Source organism: Triturus cristatus, chromosome 10, assembly GCF_964204655.1.
Source record: "Triturus cristatus chromosome 10, aTriCri1.1, whole genome shotgun sequence".
Lineage (NCBI taxonomy): Eukaryota > Metazoa > Chordata > Amphibia > Caudata > Salamandridae > Triturus > Triturus cristatus.
Window position 1 is genome coordinate 1169318686 of NC_140593.1, and position 23402 is coordinate 1169342087.

The 23402-nt window shown below is 46.1% G+C and overlaps 1 protein-coding gene across 1 annotated transcript in view; it reads left to right on the forward strand.

The window, feature by feature from the left end:
* LOC146796875 (vomeronasal type-2 receptor 26-like) overlaps nt 1–23402 on the forward strand; it is a 134563-nt gene that overhangs the window by 78937 nt on the left and 32224 nt on the right. The window contains exons 4-5 of the mRNA XM_085631408.1: nt 1310–2146; nt 5809–6036. Coding sequence (XP_085487534.1) covers nt 1310–2146; nt 5809–6036 — 1065 coding nt within the window. The remainder of the gene's footprint in view (nt 1–1309; nt 2147–5808; nt 6037–23402) is intronic.

The following is a 23402-nucleotide window of genomic DNA, read 5'->3' on the forward strand; positions in this document are numbered from 1 at the left end:
CTCATTCTTTCTTGGTATTATAAAGGGACAAGAAAAGGACACCCCCAGAATTGTGATTCAGAATCACATGTATCAATGTTTTGGAACAACAGTGTTGCAGATTATTGATAAAATAACAACACCAGAGTGATATCTGATTGATAAAGGAGAAACCCTACCCATGCAACAGCTTCTCCTTTGATATTCATGTCAGGGCCGCTGATTGTGTCCCAAATGTCTTGCTAAATGGAAACCTTTTTGAAGCCACACCTGTCCCTTCAATGGACATGGACTGCTCTAAAAAGTATTTCATTTGGCTAATGCATTTTCAAAAACAGAGGTCTGCTCTTCTATACAGGCCTCCATGATGTAATCTGTAGACAATCACAAGGGGTTGCAAATAGATACCGGTTTAGTTAATGTTCATTAAGTAGAATGTTTTACAACCCTTTGCAAATATGCACATTGTGATGCAGCCAATTAGTATCTCACAATTTGCTGCATCCCTACTTGCAAAGCAGTGGGGATTCAGTTTGCCCATCCAGGTGGGCAAAGAGGAAGTAGTGCATTGGACCTGGTGTGTACCATACAGAGTTAGACAAGGCCACATCGACCAAATAGGAACAAGTGAGGACATGGAAACAAGAGAAGATTGCAACAGGACACAAGATGAAAGGTGTGACGAGGCAGCAGTGATTAGGAGACAAAGGGGAGAGAGACAGAAGAGACAGGAAAATCACGAGAATTGTACATTCCACGTAGTCACCAAGCGACAGCTGACACATGTATTCTGGAGAGTTTTACCTTTGAAAGATTCTACTCATCCCGCCATTTCATCTTGACGTTTCACATGGCATATTATTCTGCCTCATATCATGGACCGTATCCGTGAGGTGCTACCCTATGATCTCCTTCTCATCCTAATACATGTTGCCATGATGAAAAATGCAAATACTTAGCTGACTGAGTCTAGACAATTGTGTAGGAAGCAGTCCCTCTTATATGCATTTTCTGGCATTGGTTGTCCACCAAGAATATCCACTGGACACTTTCTGTGTGGAAAATGCCACAGGTAAGTTAAACTTAGTTGTGACTTTTAATATCTGGATACTCATGTGTACAAATCTATTTCCTTGTACAGAAATCTATGCATGCCTATTTCCACTGGCATGGATATCCATGGAGAATTTAATAGATTCACATGAGGACATAAAATGAAGTACTATTAATTTATGCTTTCTTTAATTTACACACAAAGTTTAGTGACAGAAATGTATGCACATGTGGAGGTGAAGGCAAAAAGGCTAAAAAGGTGCTTTCCTCACAGCAGATAAGCTATGGTTCTGGACTCCCAATCCTAAGTGACAAAGTCCAGTTCCCGTCTTTCCTACGGACAGTGGCAAGTACCTCCTTTCAGGTGGATGCTGTTGTTCAGTTGCTGCTCAAGTTTGGCTGGACATGGATTGGAATTCTTGCTTCCAATAATGATCTTGGTCTTCAAGGCAGCCAGATACTTAAGGAAGCGGTGGCAAAGGAAGGGATCTGCATTGACTTCTTTGCAACTCTACCTACACAATCAAGCAGGACCTCCCTAGCCCTTGTCGTTGATACTGTACAAAGATCTACTGCCACTGTGGTTGTCTGTTACACGTTTACAGTGCATATGGTCCCATTCCTAAAGGAGATATCGCTTCAAGAGACCACCACAAAAGTATGGATTGGCGTTACAAGTTGGGTTCCTTCGCCAGCGTTTTCACAGAAAGACTTGTGGGAAACACTGAATGGCACACTGGGAATGGTAGTGCACAGAGGTGAAATTCCTGGGTTCAAAGAATTCCTCTACAACATTGACCCATTAATGAGGTCTGAAGATATCTTCATAGAGACATTCTGGGAGCAAGCCTTTAAATGCAAATGGGCAAAAAGACTTAATGAAACAAAAGACGGTAATGTGACAGAAGGGCTGGTACTCTGTACTGGGAAAGAAAATCTGGAATCACTTGATGCTTCAGTGTTTGAGGTGAAGGATTTCATGTTCCCTTATTCTGCACACAAAGCCGCCCATGCCTTGGCCCAGGCACTACAGGATCTCCTTCATTGCAAAGATCAAGAAGGTCCCTTCACCAACAGAACATGTGCAGATCCTAAGGATTTCCAACCATGGCAGGTGAGTTCACCCATATGTTACACTTTCACTTGGTCTCACAGTAAAACTGTATTATCCTTTCATATCATATCAATCAATCAATCAATCAATCAATCAATCAATCAAAGCATTTGTAAAGCGCACTACATACCCGTGACGGTCTCAAGGCGCTAAGGGGTGGGAGAATGCTGCTTCTGTTCGAAGAGCCAGGTCTTGAGGAGTCTTCTGAAGGTCAGTAGGTCTTGGGTCTGCTGTAGGCGGATGGGGAGGGTGTTCCATGTCTTGGTGGCGAGGTGGGAGAATGATTTGCCACCGGCGGTCACTCTTCGGATGCGGGGGGATAGGGCGAGGACATGGTCGGCAGAGCGGACCTGGCGGGTGGGGGTGTAGAAGCTGAGTCGGCTGTTGAGGTATGCTGGTCCGGTGTTGTGGAGTGCCTTGTGTGCGTGGATGAGGCGCTTGAAGGTTATCCTTTTGTTGACGGGGAGTCAGTGCAGGTCTCTCAGGTGGGGTGTGATCTGGCAGCGGTGAGGGATGTCAAGGATCAGGCGTGCGGAGGCGTTCTGGATGCATTGGAGCCTTTTCAGGAGTTTGGCCGAGGCTCCTGTGTAGAGGGCGTTTCCGTAGTCCAGTCTGCTGCTGACGAGGGCCTGGGTGACCGTCCTTCTCGTTTCGGTGGGGATCCACTTGTAGATCCTGCAGAGCATGCGGAGGGTGTTGAAGCAGGAGGAGGAGACGGCGTTGACCTGCTTCGTCATGGAGAGGGTGGCATCAAGGATGACCCCTAGGTTGCGTGCGTGGTCGGTGGGCGTTGGAGCTGTTGCTAGTGCAGTCGGCCACCAGGAGTCGTCCCAGGCCGAGGGGGTGGATCCGAGGATGAGGACCTCCATCTTGTCCGAGTTCAGCTTCAGTCTGCTGTTTCTCATCCAGTTTGCGACGGCCTTCATTCCCTCATGGAGGTTGGTTTTGGCGGTGTGGGGGTCTTTGGTGAGGAAGAGGATCAGCTGGGTGTCATTGGCGTAAGACATGATGTTGAGGTCATGCAGTCGGGCGACGTGGGCGAGCGGTGCCATGTAGATGTTGAACTGCGTTGGGCTGAGGGATGAGCTCTGGGGTACGCCGCAAATGATCTCAGTGGCTTCGGAGCGGAAGGGGGGAGGCGTATGCTCTGTGTTCTGTCGTGGAGGCGTGTTCGTAGTTTGCGGTGGCAGACCGTGTCGAAGGTGGCTGACAGGTCCAGGAGGATGAGGGCCGCGGTTTCTCCGTTGTCTAGTAGGGTCCTGATTTCATCGGTGGCGGCGATGAGGGCAGTTTCGGTGCTGTGGTTGCTGCAGAACCCGGACTGGGACGGGTCCAGGATGCTGTTCTCCTCGAGGAATCTGGTCAGTTGTTTGTTGACGGCCTTCTCGGTGACCTACGCCGGGAAAGGGAGCAGTGAGATGGGTCGGAGGTTCTTGAGGTCCTTGGGTTCCGCCTTGGGTTTCTTGAGTAAGGCGTTGATCTCGGCGTGCTTCCAGCTCTCCGGGAAGGTAGCTGTCTCGAAGGAGATGTTGATGACTTTCCGGAGATGGGGTGCGATGATGGTCCTGGCTTTGTTGAAGATGTGGTGAGGGCATGGGTCTGACGGGGATCCGGAGTGGACGGAGTGAATTATCTTGATGGTGTTCTCGTTGTTGATGTGGGTCCAGGAGATCAGGCGGTTGGTGTGGGTGGTGATAGTGGGGGTGGAGGTCTCGGTGGTTGCCGGGGCAGTCGCGGTGTAGAAGCTGTCGTGGATGTCTGCGATCTTGCAGTGGAAGAAGGTGGCCAGCGAGTCGCACAGGTCTTGTGAGGGTGGAATGTCGTTGGTGTTGGAGCTGGGGTTGGAGAGTTCCTTCACGATGTTTGCTATTGGGCGCTTTGTTGTCTTGGCGGTCTTTGAAGGAGGTCCTTTTGGCAGATCTGATGAGGTGGTGGTGTCTGCGGGTGGCGTTCTTGTGGGCTGTGTAGCTTTCCAGTGGATGCAACGGTGGTCGGTCCAGTGGAGTTCGGTGGTGTAGTTGAAGAAGATGTGGGAGCTTGCTGAGAAGATAGGGTCCAGCGTGTGGCCGGTGGAGTGGGTGGGTGTTGTGACGAGTTGTCTGAGTCTGAGGTTGGCAAGGTTGTCGATCAGGGCGGAAGAGTTGGAGTCGTTGTTGTTCTCGAGGTGGATGTAGTCCGTGGAGGCGAGGGCATGTGTGCTGACAAAGTCGGCGATGGAGTCGCTGAACTGTGGTCAGGGTCCGGGGGTCTGTAGACGAGGGTTCCTCTGAGGGTGGTGTTGGGGTCGTGTGGATCTGGAAGTGCAGGTGTTCGGCGGTGCTGAGAGTGTCATCGGTGTATGTCGAGATTTTGAGAGTGTTCCTGTGGACCATGGCGAATCCTCCTCCTCCTCCATTGGTGCAGACCTTGTGGGTGATCTTGTAGCCTTCTGGGATGGCTATGGCGATGTCCGGTGCCGAGCAGGGGTTCAGCCAGATCTCCGTCAGGAAGGCGACGTCTGGAATGTTGGAGTCCAGTAGGTACCAGAGTTCAACGGCGTGTTTGCGTGCAGAGTGGGTGTTAAGAAGGATGCATCTGAGGTAGTTGGGTTCTGTGGTAGGTGCGTTGGCGGGCTGCACCCTGGTGAAGCTGCAGTTCTGGCAGGAGAAGTGTCCTTGGGTGCGCTTCGGGGCAGCCAGGCAGCAGGTGCGTGATCATCCGGCGTTGAGTGCGTGGAGGGAGCTGGAGTTGTAGCAGATGTGGGTGTTGTGGTGCTTGCAAAGGCCAGGGGTCCTGGTGCTGGGCGCGGTCCAGGCGCGGACGGGCACAGACAGTTTTGCCTTAGGTGCGCCTTCAGCACGCCAGCGGAGCACCCGCTGTGCGCGCCCACTGCGAGGCTGCTGCGCGGCCTCCATATGAGGGGATGTGGGAGGGAGGAGTGGCTGGGAGGCGGGAGCGGGGCGGCAAATGGGAGTGCAGGGGCCACAGGGACGCAGCAGCGGGAAAACATGCGAGAAACAGCAATTAGGCACAAAAAAGAAAACAATTTAGGCACAAAAAAGAAAACAAGTTAGGCACAGAAAGAAAACAAGTTAGGCACAGAAAGAAAACAAGTTAGGCACAGAAACAACAAGGTGTAAGCACAACAATGCGGGTACGGGCGGCAAGATAGGCAAAGGCAGGCAGAGCCGTGCAGCAGCGTGGGGAGTGACCTGCCTGTGAGCAGGGTCAGAGGTCGCTCCTTTCACCGCTGCGCGGCCTCCATATGAGGGGATGTGGGAGGGAGGAGCAGCTGGGAGGCGGGAGCGGGGCGGCGAATTGAAGTTCAGGGGGGCGGGGCCGCAGGGACGCAGCGGCGGGTAAACGGGTGAGGAACAGCAATTAGGCACAAAAAAGAAAACAATTTAGACACAAAAAAGAAAACAAGTTAGGCACAGAAAGAAAACAAGTTAGTCACAGAAACAACAAGGTTTAAGCACAACAATGCGGGTATGGGCGGCGAGGTAGGCAAAGACAGGCAGAGCCGTGCAGCAGCGTTGGGAGCGACCTGCCTGCGATCAGGGTCAGAGGTCGCTTTAATATCTGCACCTCAGTTCCACCAATACAGACACCATGCATATTTAGTCATGTATTTCAAGCATCTTTATTATGAGTTTTAAGGCAATGTTCAATTTTACACACAGATGTTGCACTACGTGAAGAACGTTCATGTGGAGAGCTCAGGTGGCAGTGAAATGCTGTTTGATTCTTACGGAGACCCTTTGCCATTATTTGATTTGTTGTATTGGCACATGACATCCAATAACACCAGCAGCTTTGTGACAGTGGGAGCCTACAATCGCAGAGCTCTTTCAGGCCCAAAGCTTGTAATTAACGAGAGTGCCATCTCATGGGGTGGAAAACATACTCAGGTAAGAATTATCTTTTTTTTAAATTCACAAAATGCACTATTAATGGGTGGGGCATAGAACAAGGTCTCAGAATATAACACTATTTGTGGGACAATAGGGATTATAGGATTTAAACCAGAAAATGTTGCTTGATGAATTCCCACTGTAAATACATTTTGACAGTAAGATCGCTCGGAGAATTTATACATTGACTTCCATGATTAGTATGAAATAAGACTTTCTCAATTCAAACAAGAACAATACAATAATGATTATTAGTATATAGAGATGATTCAACATTGAGACTAGGCTAAGGAAGTAGAGTAATGGCTGTTATCACAATAGGTATTCAGAAGATACCATTGTGTTAAACATTCTTAGAATTTCTGGAATGTGCACCCTTCTCCACTAAAAGCCAAAGAAACCTGTGTTAACCCCATTCTCCATAGCCCCATAATCTAAATAAATCACTGAACCATTGTCTGTGTGTGTCAGGTTCCTACTCTCCTCTTTTAATGCTTGAAAACTCAGTTTCAAATTTTACACGTCACATGACCACAAGATTCATTACAACCTCAACTTTCACACAGCCAGTATCTCCAAAAATAGTTTTGTATTCATCCTTCCCCTTACTCCTTTAAATATTTATATGAACACACTGCATACACATTACCACGCTCCATCCCCACCTTCCGGCACACTTTGGCATGACTATTTCACCCCACTGATGCCAAGGCAGGTTTCTCATCCTCGGTTAACATCAATGGTCCTGGTCCTTCAACCTTTGCACACACCATCGCCCAATTTTCCTCTAAGCTGCCCTTTGGCTCACTAACTCTTCATGGTCTCATGGCAACAGAACATGGCAAATCTCAAACCAGATCTTTCTTCCTTCTAGACCTACCATAACCAGAGCAACCATCAACCTTGAGACCAATTAGAAGTCTCCTAGCAAGCGTGCTCAACAAGACCAACTAAAGTTGCTTCTCTATCTTTGGTTAGTCTCCAACACTACCAGATGGTTTTTATTACATGGAGAATTATTTAATGTGTGTGTCCTGTTTTACTGCCCAAGGATGAATAAAGCCTGTTTTTTTATTATCCTATTCATAACCATTGTCCTCCACACTGCATCAAACTTTTCTATGTAAAGTATTTCTGGAGAGTGTGCCCCTGAAATAGATGAGTAATAATATAAGTACAGGAATTGTATGAAACACTGTATAATATACGTCAGTCTTGTCTCAAAGGTGGAACAAATCCTAGTAGTCACCATTTTATGCTCCATTAATTAATTCAGTTTATTTCAAAGAACATGTTTCTGATTTAATTGGCTGCTTCTAGAATTCTATTGCAAAATATCACTCTAAATGCTGTAATCATCTAATGGTAGGTGATCATGCATGTATCCATATTGTCTGTCTAGAGCATTTCATTAAGCTTCTTTATTTCATATCTGCTCATTTGCCCTATGCTTTTTTATTGGATCACAGCCATCAGTGCCTACTCTATCATGTGTCACATTTGCTGAATATTGACACAGGCTCTTTCATATTCCAACCTATTCTTCCTCTACAACCCAAAACCCCAACCCCCCCCCCCCTTCTGCTGGTCAGGCAATGGGTGTGGAGGTAATGGGTATTTTGTGCTTGGATCCTTTCCTGACCTGTTTTACAGGCCAGCAGAGATCTGCATAGAGGGCAGAGGCAGGCTACCTATACTGAACATTGTAGTTGGAGAGATAAGTGCATGACCAATGTCATCTGTTTTTGCTGCTTGTGAAGAACTAAATGGATTTGTTTCTGCTTATGAAATTTATCAAACAGAAACAGAATTCTTGCATGCACATTGGACAGACGGTTTTTCCCTAATAATTTCAAAATGACTGAATGCTATTCACCAAAACAAGAAAAGGAACCGACTGATGGAAAGGCCTCCATGCCTGAAAAATTTGGAGTATTTTCAACTAGCGTATTTTTTATTTTTTATCACCAGTACAAAAAAAGAGGATTTTCTATGGTGTGCAGTGTAAATCATAACTACAGAGTTGCAACTAGTTCTCTGTAATATTTCATCAACTAATGCTTGCCACCAATCAACTACTTTATATGAGACATGGACATTTTAAAAACCTAAACATCTTTCACTAAAGTAGGTTCAGAACAATGTTTCCTTCAAGGAAAATTTTTCTATGAAATTTCTCCAACAGCAGTCTTAAAGTGGACAGTGTCAGTGGAATGATACTTCAGACAGCTCTAAAGAAAATTAGCAACAGGAGGCATATGTAATAATTCATGCTCTGTAGAAATTCACTAATGAGGTAAAATAATTATCCCACAATGTATATTTTCACAAGCACAGGAAATACAACTTTCCCCTGGAAGTGTCATTAAGTGCCAGTTAATCTGAGATGAGTTAGCATAAGTGCCAGGTAAGTAAAATCACTCACAATTTGGGCCCGTCAATGCCACAAAATGAAAGGGCAAAACAACAGTTAATATGAATATTCTTGAAAGATGCCGCTTAAAAGTTATTGGTCAAAACTCAAGTAACAAAGAGAGCACTTTTCAATATCAGGCAAAATATTTAAATAAATATTTTGTAATTGTCTTTTCCTCAACTCAGTTACCAGCCTATAAATACACAGTTCTCAGTCAAAGCTATTGAAGATAGGTGTGGCCATGGCCTGCATACATACATGCATTATTAAATCATCTATTTGTTTACATTTGGACGGATGCTGTTACCTTTAGTCAAATACACTTCAGTAACAGCTAGAGAATCAAAGAAAACATCTGGAGTGCTGCCTGGTACTGAACAACAATTGACTGTATGAACACTACGGCAGTTAGAGGTGGAAATGACCTCCAACTGACTCCAATATTCTAGGGGACTCAAACCCCCATCCTGCAGCAGGAGGCCCTCCTTCACAGTGGTGCCAGAAGGGGGTGGTTCCACACAGCAACAGCTATAAACTGCCCTCTTCAGATGTGCGCAGGCCATGCGTGGGCCAAGGGCGGGTCCATTCTGCTCAGGGCCACTCCCCTTGGTCCTTGCTTGCTGCTATTAGTCTCTTTTTACTCTTGATTCGGGTATGGAGAAGTGTGGCTCAATGGTTAGAGCGGCAGACCTTTATGCAGAGCACTGGTCCAGGACCAGGGTTCGATTCCCGTCGCGGCAGGGTCTCGGACTATAAATTCCGCGGACCGGATATTCTCGCCTCAGTGCCTATTCTAATCATGGGTCCCACGCTACCAACTCTGGGCAATAGCTTGCTTAATCTCCACAATGTCCCCAACAGCGCTGGGATGCCTGGCTTCACCCTGGGGATGCCCAGGTGTGGACATTTCACAGGGAAAAAGCCAGGAAGGGTTCCCTAGCGCCGGGAAACCCCGAACCGGGGTAGCTGTGCGCTATATAAGTACAAGCACATTTATGCCATTTCGCTTTAGCTGAAGGCTGATTTGTTCAATTTTAAAGACTATTTGCACGAAAGGGCTGGGACTCTGTCAATTGGTATTCAGATATTGTGCTCCTATTTATGGCAAGTTGTTGGCCTACCTGATACCGGATCCCTAACATTTACTTGCTATCCTTTTGTCTTTTCCCACCCAGCCTATTTTGTCTTTTGTTGACATTAGTGTCTAAGAGTTAGGATGGGAAAGAGAAAGTTGCCTGAAGGGGTCAGCCTGCTTCATCATTGCCCTTATTCACCAACACTTCCCATGACGCTTTCCTGGCTAGAACAGTAGGGGTGATCACTAGGGAAATAGACTTGGTTGAGCAACAGCTCTCCCTTCAACATGATCTCCCTCACTTTGACATATTGCCCTCTCCTTGCCCAGAGGTTGATAAAAGTCTAACTGATATCTCGATTCAGCCATCCAATTACCGGAAAATATGGAGGCCACTTGCGGTGCTCTCTATCAAGGCTTGGCATCCAAGTCTCAGGAGCCAAGCTTCTCACCAGACAGTGGCCCCTTAGTCAAGAGGAAATGCCAGGTAAAGCCCACTGGACATGGTAAAGCTGGAGCCCCCAACACCTCAATCAAGGGAAAGCAAAAGCTGCAGGATCGGCCAAGAAGGTCAGTGATTCAGCTGGGTCAGGACATAGTATCGGCCCCAGGACCTCAACTTGGGACTGCATGCTTGACCAGCAATTTGAGAAATTGAAGACTGCAATCCAAGGCTGCGTAGCCCATTTGATGGACTGGAGTCTATGGTATCCAAACTGAGCAGCTGTGTTCACATCCCAAACTTGGCAGTACACTCCAGTCCATCCACCCCAGCAGATCCTCTGGTATAGACACAGAAGGAGGGTCAAAATGGGCCCAAACTGACAAAATCTGAGGAGTTGTTAGGAGTCATAAATCTATCTGTGCAGGAAGAGCAACCATGGCCCATTAAGCATGTGGACATTTTTGCTATTATCCATGGGACTTGGGAGCATACTTAGCCATTAAACCCCAGATCACTGACTGCCAACTTGTCCTTATGTTGTGGTCTTGGTCAACATGCCCTGCCTACCTCAATCCCAAGAAGAAGCTTATCCTAATCTGAAGAACAAAGTGTGTCATTGTCTCAATAAGAATCTGGACTTTGGCCTTAATGAGTTAGAGGAAATACAGTTTATCAGGAGGGTGGGCTGGTTTGGGCCCTCACATAAGACTCCGTCCGGGGACTGTGTGTTAATCAATTGTAGAATTTAACCCTGGGCGTAGTTTGCATAGTAGCGCTACGCGTAGCTACGTGAATTGCACTTCGCACTACGCGAGCTACCCGAGCTGCGAGCTGTTTGCACTGATTGCACAGTGCCGGATGCTTTTCCGCACTGTGCAATCATTGCAAACAGCATCTTGCAAAGTGCAAGCGGTCGTTTTCTGCCGCTCGAGTAGATTTGTACTCGAGCGGCAGTTTTCTCAACGCGGACTGGTAGTTTCTCATCGCGAGCGGTCGCGAGCATACGCGACCACTCACAATGAGAAACCTGACCTCCCCGTGCTGAGAATCTCACCGGGAGGTTTATTTTCCAAACTCGCGATCGGCAACTTGATGCTGCTGATTGTGAATGAGGAAAAAGTCTCGCTGGTATGTCATTTTGCTTGCTCGCGGTCGCCAACTTGACGTTGAGGACCGCGAGCAAGCAAAAAATGCCCGCTAAGCGTTCTTGCACTGTGCTACATGCAATTCGCGTAGCGAGTAGTTGCGCAAACTACGCAATCTACAAGAGCGTAGCGTAGTCCTACGCCCAGGGTTACTGTAGATTCCTGCTCCTTGCAGAGTGCTTAATTTTATCACATGCTCATCTTACAAAGGATTCTCTTACTAACAACTGCATGATGGTCGTGCCATTCGCTTCTTTTACCGTATCCCCTTGGGCCTGAGTCGGTCAATCACTTTTTACCTCATGGACCTTTGATGCTCTTTCTTAGGATGGGTCTAGACCATAAGCCACTGGCTTCGGAGCATAAATATCTTGCTCCATGTTTAGCTACTTCAAGCAGATTTAGTTTGATCTCCGGGATGGAGGATTTAGACTGACTAGGCAGCAGCTAGGAACACTGCTGAGTTGGACAGATCTGGGGGCAATATGCCTCAATGTCACATCAGGGTCTTATGGGAATGTCCACTACCAATCAGATGACTTTAATATCATGGAAAATTGTGGGCCTGCAGTCTAAAGCGGAAGACCCAAATTGGTTCTCCTTTATTTCTAAACGTGATATTATTATGTTCCAGAAAACATGGTTTCTGGAGGAGATTGCTTTGGATGGATTTTAAACCTTTGCTATCTCTGCAATATTTTCGGTGGGTGGGAGACCTGGGGGGAGGGTTGGTAACTTGCGGGAGGGGGTTGGTAACTATGGTGTGGATTATTCAATCTTTTACTGTTTTTCCTATTGTATGTAATCATCTAGGGATCCAGGTTTTATGGTTTTTGCTTACTTTCTATTATGCAGTGGTAGAACTGGCCTGCCAAATTAGGGAACTATTCATCGTCATTGGGGTTTTAAAACAAAGAGCAGAGTATAAGTCGGGTAGGTCTTTAGCAATTGTTGGGGGGGGTTAATGCCAAAATAGGTCTGTGTGATAACATTTCTGACCCTTTCACTGTGATAACTCAATTCAGCTCAGGCAGTGTGATCGATAACAGAGAGCAAACACTGTTGGAAAGTTTATTGGAAATACCTTTTTTAATTTGCCTGAAATCTAGGGGCACTACGCATTTTTTATCCCGACCTTTACAGGCATGGGGCTATGCGTGATCATAGATTGTTTTTTTTATCCCATGAGCAGACTAGTGTGTAGTTAATGGGGGAGTCTTCTCTAGAGATTATAGTGACCACAATCCTATTGATTTAACATTAATTTCCCTTTAGAACAACAGCCCGCTTTGCCTAAAGGTGTAACCAACTTGGCAATTAAGGATAAGGGGTTTAGGCTTAGTTCAAAGGGGATTGATGTCCCTTGTGTAACCGGCAAGATTGTTAGGGCCAATTTGACCCTGATTAAGGATCATCTTCTTTCTGATAATAGTTAAGCCCTGGAAATGATTACCTCTTTTGAAACATTAAACAGCTATATTAAAACCACACTTATGGTTACATGGAAATGTGCAGCTAGTTCAAGTCCAGGCTGGTTTGACTGGGAATGTAGGGTTGCAAATCAAAAGTTGAGGGCTGCCCTTATTTGCAGACCCTGGGTTAGGGAAATCATCCTTGAAGCTAGACAACATTACAAGTCTATAATGAAAACCCACAAGGGTGCCATAAAGGAAGAGGCTTGGAAGGCCAGGAAGAACAGGGACTCTGAATAATTTTTGGGCCATTGTTAAGGCCAAACAGCCCACAATAAATATTTGTAAACGTTTGGGCTCACGCCCCAGTGCTGGAATGCCCATTTAAAGCAAATGTATTCTTTTGAAGATTCATTGCCCGATGAGCTTGACGACTCTTGCCCCACTTTTCCCATTAGGTTGGATCTTAAGGAGGTAATAAAAGCCAATGATGATAGCCCCTCAGATAAAGCCCTAGGGCCAGATGGGGTTCCAGTGGACCTATACAAAGGTAACATTGATTTGTGGATGCACCTTATTACTTTCACTCTTAATGCGGTAGTATCTTGCAAGATTCCTTTATCCTGTCAGCAAGCTACCATTGTTCCAATTTTCAAGAAGGGTCATAGGCAGGACCCTCGTTGTTGCAGGTCCATTTCACTCCTTGACTCCTTTGTCAAGGTAGTAGGTTGAATGACCGTCCACAGGATAGAGGGCTGGCTCAAGCTGAACAGAGTCTTGAGCAGGGTTTAATGCGGCTTTGAAGCAGGTTTGGGGGCACAGGAGCAATGCCTCAATTTGAATTTAATTGAGGGGAAGCACATCGTTGCAAAGAAATGTTAATTTTATCTTGCATTAATGGATTTGAGCAGCGCATTCAATAGAGTGAATCGATTGAAACTGTGACTTATCCTTCAGCGACTTTGTATACTGCAGGACTTGGTGGATTCTATGCATGCTCTGCACTGTGAGGTCTCGGCTTGGGTAAGATCTGGTACACAATGGGAATGCGTCTGGAATGGGGTGCATGCTAAGTATGTGTATTGGCACCAGTCCTCTTCTTCTATATATAAACTATTTAGGTTCCTTCTTCATCATGAATTGTCTTGACCTTATGAAGGTTAAATCTAATCCTGTGGCTGCATTACTATGTGCAGATGATGCAGCATTGCTTTCTCACACACCCAATTGACTCCACTCCCTGGTCGATAATTATGTATCCTACATGGAAAATTTGGATTTAGACACCAATACTACTAAATCACATTTTATGGCCTGCTGTCTGCAGTGCACTAAGATCAGATGAATATTTATTGAGGGATCATCAATTAGCAGGGTAAATGCATTTTAGTATTTTGGGTGGCTTATGATAACAACAAGTTTGCACCCTGTCTTTCCAATAGAAACTCTTGATTTAACAGCACAGTTGGGATCCATTTTAGAGAATAAACTTGGGTAGGGAGTAAGCCCATTGCACCACGGCTGGAAATACCAGCTTCTCACTTATGGGGCTGGAATCTGGAGGTATAGAAATTGCAGCAGTCTCCAGAGGGCCGAGTATTGTTTTTGCTGACAGTTTCTTGGCCTGGGACCAGGTAGCTCCCAGCTTTTTCTATGTGAGGAACAGAGCTTGGCTTTTGTTACAGATTTGGTGGGGATGGCACCCATTCTTCTTTGGTCTTCCATCTGAAGCAACCTGGAGGCCTTGTTTAATAGAGAGGTGATCGAGGATTGCCTTTCTTGTGATCATGGCTTAAGTATTCCATGGTTGAATTAAATATAAAAATCAGTGAAGGCCATGGGAAGACTGGAACTTTTTTTTAAACCCATGTAGTATTCAAAAGGGGGAAGATGTCAGGATCAAAAATGTGTTCTTCCAAGGGGCAGCCTCTAGAAGGGAAGATCGTGAGGTTATGAGACACTACACAAGAGAATTGATGAGCTTACAAATTATTAGAGTTGCCGAAAAGTACCATGTGTATGTAACCAATGTTAAGGAAAGTGCAATACTGATGAAGTTTCACCTAGGCACTATTAGATGTCATTTATATTTTCCCTTGGGCCAATTTAATTGTAAATCTATCTTTCTTTGTCATTGTGATGAATCATCACCCCTACCATTGGCACACTTTGAATTTTTTGTTAATTTTATGAAGTCCCCAGGATGAATGTGCTACTGCTGGTACTTAAAATTAGGTTTTAACAAAATTAGTCTTGCCCTATTTTATTTACAGTTGCTTCCCAACCATCATTGTATCGTTTTCTGTTGGAGCATTTAAAAAAAAATACTTTTTTGGTGAAACTCTATAGCCCTTTAGTCCTTATGCATTGAGGAAAAGAGGATATTTTACCAATTCTGCTTCTTTCTGATTTTTCTTCTGGCATTTCTGAACAGCCTTCATGCACTTCAAATAATATTATATAAGAGACTGTGGAAGGTTGCATTAGAGTATGTCAAACGTTAAAACCCACATTTGTATGATAACTCTTGTTGTGTTTTTAGTCTTTTTGCTTGTTTTGCACAGCAAAATGTCATAAAACAAAACGTGTTTTGCAACATTTCGCATATGAAGCTTCTGTTTGCCTGATTATTACCTTCCATTTATTATGCTTTTGTTCAACGCCACATTATTGATTTTTCAAATTTTTTTCTATCCTTATGCACTTTAGACTGGCAAGGAATCTTGCTATGAAACCGATTGCAAAATTACATAGACTTATCTTATTGTGCAAAAGACTTGAAATCATTGTACTTTAACTTGTTGCTTTAAATTCTTACATGGATCAATCAAGATTTGAACTGACTATATGAACAGCATACTGGTGCCCCTGTCCTTTAAAAGGTATGACAACATTGGTTGCAGTAAGTGTGGAAAATTACTTGAGGGTTTCACAGGACTATATACCACACTTCCCCTAGTGGGTGTCAGAAAGGTTCACTCTAAATATGTTAAAATATAGAGGAGCAAAGCTTCCAACTAAGATTTTACCATTCAAGCATGGGGGGTGGGAGAGGAAGGTGGCCCTCTATGCTGATGACATGACGGTTCTTTCCTCTGACCTCTCTATGGCCTTCCCGGCAGTAATAAAGCTTGCTCAGGACTTTGGTCAGATATCTGGGTACGAGATAAATCCTGAGAAGACCAAGGTCGTGTCATGGAGCTTTGGGGAGTGTCAACATCAAACCAAGAGGTATCTGGGGGTCAGAACAGTGCAGGATATTAGCAAAATCTCAGCAATCAATTTGGGCAATGTAACAAAGGAGTGTCAGAGGCTCATGAAGACCTGGGTCCACCTCCCTCTTTCCATCTTTGGCAGGGTAAACCTGGTCAAGATGGTAGTGCTTCCTAAAATCACCTTCTTCTTTAGTTATCCCACTACACTTTAACAAATCACTTATAGACAAGCTTCAGCAGGCCATCAATTCATTCACCAGAATCGCCTGGAAGAAGTTGAGACGTAGGATGGGGACGGGAGGACTCTTGCTGCCAGATCTACAATACTATGCTTGGACCTTTCAACTATCCCATTCTAGGATGCTTTAAAAAACTCCAGAGCAGGTTGGGGAAGGGGCAATGTTCTCAGCAATGCTAAAGAGTGCTGGCCTGTCCCAGGATGGTTTCCTGTTTAAATACTGAGAACCTAAATTCTTTAAGAAGATCAAGTTAAAAGTTCTACAGGGAATGGCAAGAACATGGGCAAATACTAGACGGCTGATGGGTCTTAGTTACTTTTCGAGTTTGGCCCCCCTGTTTGGACTTCCATGGTGCTCAGGAGTGCCTGAAGGATAAACTAGCACTGCCACTTAGAGAGGCCAGGCTGATGGTGTGGGGGGATTTAGCCTAAGGTAGCACACTTTTACCCTGGTCAATGCTTCATAGCATCATGGAGGGGGACTCTCCAAATTTAAATACATCCAGCTTCAGAGCTGGGCTCAAAATCTGAAATCACCTATAGGTATAGGTAATACCTTAGAGGAACAGCTGGTGGGAAGACCAAGAGGAAAGAGGGAGGTCTCCATTTGGTATTGGAGCATCGAAGAGGCAATCAATGGGGATTTTAAATTGGCCAAGGAACTGTGGGGTGCCTGCCTACCGGATAAACCTTGGGAACATATTTGAGTACTCTGTTCACCAATGTTAGACCGGCATGGTTGAGAAGGAATCACCCGTTTATGATCCACAGGGCCTATTTAACTCCCTTAAGGTTGTCAAAGATTATGAATGGGCACCCATAGTTGTAAGAAATTCGGCTTGGAGAAAGTCTCCGATATACTCATGTTTAATGAGTGCCTGGCCATTGCATACTTTTGGGAAAAAGTGGGCAAAAGTATCTCAGATATCTTAGGCCTCCACATTCAAATAAGCCTCTCCCTGACAATTTTTGGGATATCCAGCAAAGGTACGGGCGAGCAAGGTCTTTCCTTTTCTACGTTATGTTGTTGGCCAGGAGAGAAATATGCAAAACGTGGGTAGAAGGTTCACCTCCATTGCACGCAGTGTGGTTGTCCTCTGTTTTCTCGACATCCAGGCTGGATCGGAGTGGGACCCAGAGCAGGAGGAAGAATGCATTTGTGGATTTACCATTGAATTGGTCAAATGCCGAGATATGTGAGACTGGACAAGAAATCTAAAAACTGTTTCCCCTTATAACGAATATGGGTCCTATGACTATGCCTCTCTGGATCTCTCCAGACTGTGTTGGGCATCTAAGCTCCTCCATTGCCAACTTCAATAGTCGCCAGTGTTACCTGGACTATATTGGAGTGTAACCGTGCCCTTTCTTTTGGGACTGTGCCATTCTAGTCCGCAGATTTACCAGCAGGTGGGTATTTGCCTCCCCAATAATGTACAAGGTACTGGCGGCTAGTTTGCTTACTGTGGTCTGAGGTGAATGAGGACACACAAAAAAAGCTTGCAACTAAGTGCACAAATCCTCAACTGGATTGGTAGTGAGGTAACTAAAATATCAAATCGTATACCCACATATAAGTTTGCTTACTTTCATCCTGCCCTTGTAAAGTATTCCTTCTGGGTTGTCCATCAGATTTTGTTATTCAATAGGTGTTTGACACAAAGAGGCAGAACTGTAGAGTCTGCCTTTCTAGTGGGGCTAGCATTTGATGACACTGCTTTAGAAGGTAACCACCTGAACAAATCTTACATAATTTTACAGCAAAAAACTCTATGATGTCACACAGTTCCTTCTTGCCCAGACGGTATACATTGACTTAAATTAAAGCTTCCAGCCTGCTATATACAAAGGTTGCCCACACAATACCCTGCCAGAAAGGATGGATTGACACTGTGCATAAAGGACCATAAGATAGCTTAGCAGGTCAATGCGCATCCTGCACAACCATCCATTACTGATCATATGTCAAAGAACAAATGTCTGGCTGGCCATAGATGAATATGAGCTGGGTAGGAGGGTCAAGAACAGCAATCCATCAATCAATTAGGGGCTCGTAAAGTACGGCTACTCACCGGTGAGGGTCTCAAGGTGCTGGGGGCGGGGTGAACGCTAGTCAGACTGGGTGGAGGATTGTACGAAGAACCAGGTCTTGTGGTCCTTCCTGAATTGGGTCAGTGACGCTGATTGCTTTAGGTTCAGACGGTGGGAGTTCCATGTTTTGGTGGTGTGGTGGGAGAATGATCCTCCTCTGGTTCTGGTCTTGTGGGTCCGAGGAATGGAGGCAAGGGTGAGTTAGGAGGTGGGAGGTGTCTGGTGGGTACGTAGAATGTGAGGCGGTGGTTTAGGTACACTGGTCCTTCATTGAGTAGGGCTTTGTAGGCGTGAGTGAGGAGCTTAAAAGTGACTGACTTGTTGATTGGGAGCCAGTGGAGTTGTCGAATGTGTTGTGTGATGTGGCTGTGGCAGGGGGTGTTGTGGATGAGTCTGGCAGTGGCGTTTTGGACGTACTGTAGTTTATTCAGCTGTTTCTGGGTGACGCCGACATAGAGTGTGTTGCTGTAGTCGAGTCTGCTGGTGATGAGTGCGTGGGTGACCATTCTGGATTCTGCGGGGATCTAGCTGAAAGCTTTTCGCAGCAGGTAGAGCGTGGGGAAGCAGGCTGAGGAAACTGCTTTGATTTGGAGGGCCATTGTGAGCGAAGAGTCCAGTATGATACCAAGGTTGCATGCATGGTCTGTTGGGGTCGGTGGGGTACCCAGAGTGGCTGTCCACAAGGAGTCATCCCAGGCTGATGCAGTGGGCCCCAGTATGAGAACTTCAGTCTTGTCCATGTTGAGTTTGAGGCAGCTGTCTTTCATCCATGTCGCGATGGCCTTCATTCCACTGTGGAAGCTGGTTCTGGGGTTGAGGGTTCATTGATGAGGGTGAGGATCAGCTGCGTGTCATCAGTGTAGGAGATGATGTTGAGTCTGTGGCTTCTGATGATGGCTGTGAGGGGGGCATGTAGATGCTGAAGAGGGTGGAGCTCAGGGAGGAACCCTGGGGGACTCTACAGCTGATCTCCGTGGGTTTTGAGAGGAACGGTGGTAGTCTGACTCATTGGGTCTGGCTGGTAAGGAATTAGTGGATCCAGCCCAGATCCCTGTCACAGATGCTGGAATTGAGTAGTCTGGTGATTAGGGTGCGGTGGGAGACGGTGTCGAAGGCGACCGAGAGGTTTAGTAAAATGAAGGCTGCTGTCTTGTCCCTGTCGAGCAGGCCAGTGCTCTGTGTGTAAGGTAAATGATAAGTAGGTATAAATACCCTTGGTATAACAACCTACCTCTAAGCCTCTAGTACATGGTATGGCATGTAGATTTAGAGGCACAGCAGATTTAATGCACTTAAGTGTGCACTGCTGTATTGCCTGTTGTCATTTTAAAGGCAGCCTTGCTTTAAAGGCTGCTTTTAAAAGGAAATGATATGCAAATTCGAGTTTGGAATCAAAGGTACTTCCATAACTACCTTGTTTTTACATATACATCACAACTAAGGTCTCCCCTAGCTCCCCAAGGGGAAAGGAGCCTCATAGCTATAAGCAATGACATTATAAAAGCTGTTTTATATGCACTGGTGAGGGAAAAACTGCAAATGTAATTTTTCCCCATTGCATAACATTGGCTCCATGAGCTAACATGGGAATACTTAAATTAAGTAAAAATATTAACAGTAGCCAGCTCAAACTGTTCTTCAAAATATTAAAATGATAGAATAAATTCAACAACTTGCTAGAGTTCTATTTATTATAACTATCACAGAAAAGAAGTAATAGAACGTTATTTTCTGATGAACTAAAATACAGCCTTCCTGCAGACTCTCTTGATTGACAAGCCTTTGGCAGGCTGAACCAAACTGCTCTGATGAGGTGTGAAGTGGCCTGCAAAGAGACTGAGACAAAGGACATCTGGTGGAAGGAGATCTGTGAGCTGCAAAGCAAAAGCAGGAAGGAGGCTGGGTAGCCAAACTGGTCTTTAAAGAGGGAATTACAGTTAGGACAGGACACAGGCTCAGCCCCACATCCTGCAACCCCAGCCAGATTGAAGCCCTAGTAATTTACTTACTATAGGGGCTGGTAGGGGAGTTTTGGGGTATCTTAGCCATGATAGTGGTTTGGCCCTGCCAGATCTTAACCTCCAGGAGTGTGTTTTTTCCATCTTGGATACTAAAAGACAAGTGCTTTCTGGATTAAGAATATGCCACACTTTGGAGGAAGTTGTCATACATGAGGTTGGCAACCTGCACTCCATTGGTCATGGGTGCCCTCTGCTTGTGACAAAAACACATGGACAAATATAGGAGAGTTGTGCAGCAATTCAGATCCATACCTGAAACTACAAAAAGGGGAAGGACTTCCCTGCTGGACCCTTGGACTGCACAAGAGAGTAAAGCAGTCATACGGGTTGCACCTGCTCAACACTTTTGTCTTCAGCCCAAAAATGACTTTGCCTGGCTTTGATAGTTGAAGGATTTGACTCCCAGAAAGCAACAGGTTAAAAGAGCTCCACCTGCATCATCTCCACAAAGAAGAACCCAGCTGGACAGCATCCACCATACCTTTAAGGATTTGGCAAGGTGCATTATGGGAGACGCAGTCCCAACATACCAAGGTGCAACTCAGAGCTTCTGGAATCTTGCTTTGGTGGACACTTTGGAAACCCAAAAGGACCTTCTGGAAGAAGATCCAGAAGTTTGGAGACGTTTGGAGTATTTTTGGCCAAAAGTTCCAGAAGTTAACTGACTTGTCGTCGAGAGTCAAGCCGCTGTCGTCTTTGAACTGCGACCAGACTGGATTTCAGGTTCGTCCTGCAGTATGCCCATAGTGTGCATAAAACGTGTGAGTCGCCCCAGTGAGATAACATTTTTACCCTCCTGTAGGAGAGTAAGATCTGCACTTATGTTGCCCCTACTTTTTTATGATGTTTACACTGGTTTCTGGCTATAGTCTGGCTGGGTCCCTGCTAATCAGGGTCCCAGCCTCTCTGTTCTCTCTAAACAACTTGGAGTGCATATTAGATGCACTAGTGATTGGATACTGTGGTACCTTATGAGCCCCTAGTATATGGTACCTTAGGTACCAAGGGCATAGGTACTTCACAGGCCTACCAGGGACTGAAGCATGTATTATGCTACCCCTGGGAAGCAGACTAAATCTGACACCACAGGCCTGCTACTGCAGCGTGGGTGAGGTACTGTTAGCACTCCTCACTGAGGTATAGGTTCCCTAATCCTGAGGGCAGGGTGCTTGGTTTTCCATGTGAGGGGGTGCCTCTGCCTGAACAGGGCCCCTTTGCAGCTGGCAGAGTCTATTCTCTGTGGCTGTTTGTGGATGCGGTTAAACCATATACTCTTAAGTGCATTATAACCTAGCGGTAAATGCTAACTTTGGGATGGCTGCATCAAAACATGTGTTTGGTGTCAAACGCTTTGGAATCATACCCCCACACCAGTAACTGGTGTGGGAGTATGATCCCACCCTTCTAGAGGGATAGACATGTATCTACTGTGGAAATACGGTAGAATCCTGAAAGAGCCCTGGTATCACAAAATGGATGCCACCAGCACAGACACTGGGCTGCCCTTCTGTTGCTGACCGAAACTCGCAGTGGAGGAGGCCCAACAATAGGCATCCTGTCACAGGGAGGTGTAACCACCTTCCAGACAGGATTTAGTGTATTGGGGCTGGGTGGGTGCACTCCTAGATGGCTTTGAAGTCCTGCACTGGGGGAGCAGTAGGCTCCTCTGTGCATATGCCAGCTCAAACTGGTTCAGGGGCTACCAGCCCCTGCTCTGACGTGAAACTGGACAGAGGGAAGTGAGTGTAAACACCCACTCCCCTGACCCTCCCATAGGAGTGGTCATAGAGCTAGTCCCTCCCTTTCCTTTAGTATAAGATAGGGAACCCTTGCCATTGCAAACGAGATATCCCTGGACGACACTCTACAAGAAGAATCCTTCGACGTTCCACTACCACTGGAAGACTGAAGAATCTCCCTTGGAGTCAAGGAGTGACTCCCCTGCTTGGAAGGCACCAAAACTTTTAATCAACGGTCGCAAACTTTCCCGCTCCCGCCGGAGGCCAAAGTCCTTGCAGCCCTGGAAGTAGATTTCCTGACTTCTCGACGGCCATTGTGAGCCCCAGCAAAACTGAGGCAAGTGGACCCCACGAGTGATGAGGAACAGCAATACTCGGGTACCGTGCATTATTGTCAAGTGCAACCCCTTCATGATGTTCTACAAACTTGTGCATTGGACCACATGTGGTCCAATCCTCCAGCAGGATTTCCACCAAGAATCAGTGGCCTACCTCATCCCGAGTGACTGTGGGCTCCTGTGAAGTGAATCCTCCTGAGGTGTCTTCGCGATCCCTTTCCGATTGGCCTGTGGGTCCCCTGAAGACTTATTCATCAAACCAAAGGGCTCCCCTGGTTGCTCCAGGCCAGCCCTAACTTAACCTTGCTGGGTGAGTCCCTCAGACCTTGCTGGTCTGCACCGCTGACTTTCTTCACATTCCATGAGACTTGCTGTTGCCAAGGCTTGTTGGTTCCAACCCGGTTGCCAACACCTCAGTAAGCTGCAGACTTTATGGGACACTCTGAATCCAGCTCCTGGTTGTTGTCGAGCCTCCTGGACCGCGTGGCTGAAGAGTCAAGACGCCCGTGATCACCTGAAATCCCCTGACTTCTGTGGGCATCCAGTTTCCTGGCCCCGGGTCACTGGCAAGTGACTTACAACACTGTCTCCTCTGCTTTCAGGTCTTCTTTCTTCAGAATCCAGCCTTGGATTCCACCGGACCCTTCTCCTGTCTTCACAAGCAGCAAATTTTCTTTGGCTCCCATTGAAAACTACGCCGCAACCCGACACCAAAAGACACCTATGCACCCGGCTTCCCTGGGTGAGGTAACTCGAGTACTCCTGTGCTCCTGTGTGTGTTGGCTCTAGAACTAATTATCCTGTAAGTGACTTGCTTGTAGACTCTCCCGAAGTATCCTAAAACTTTAAAATTCCAACCGCGACTTGCTCCATTGAAGTCTATTGGGATCCGCGGCTGTGTTCTCACACTGCATGCATCTCCCGTGGGTCCTTTACTTACCTGCCTTGGGTGGATTAGTGAGGCCCCAGCGCTCCTGAAGACCTTAGGCCTTCTCCCTTCTCAAGTCGTTCTTCTTATACCTCTTTTTTAGTATATGGTCTGGTACGCCCCTAGGGCCCCAGCCATATCAGTGCTTAATTTGTTGTGAAACATTGATGTGTGCATATGTTCCTGACTTCTAATCTCATAAAGAGATTAGTAGAGTGTGTCTAGAAATAAATACATATATTTTTGATACATATACCTGTGTGTTGTCCTTTCATTTGGTAATTCAAGAGATTATAAAGT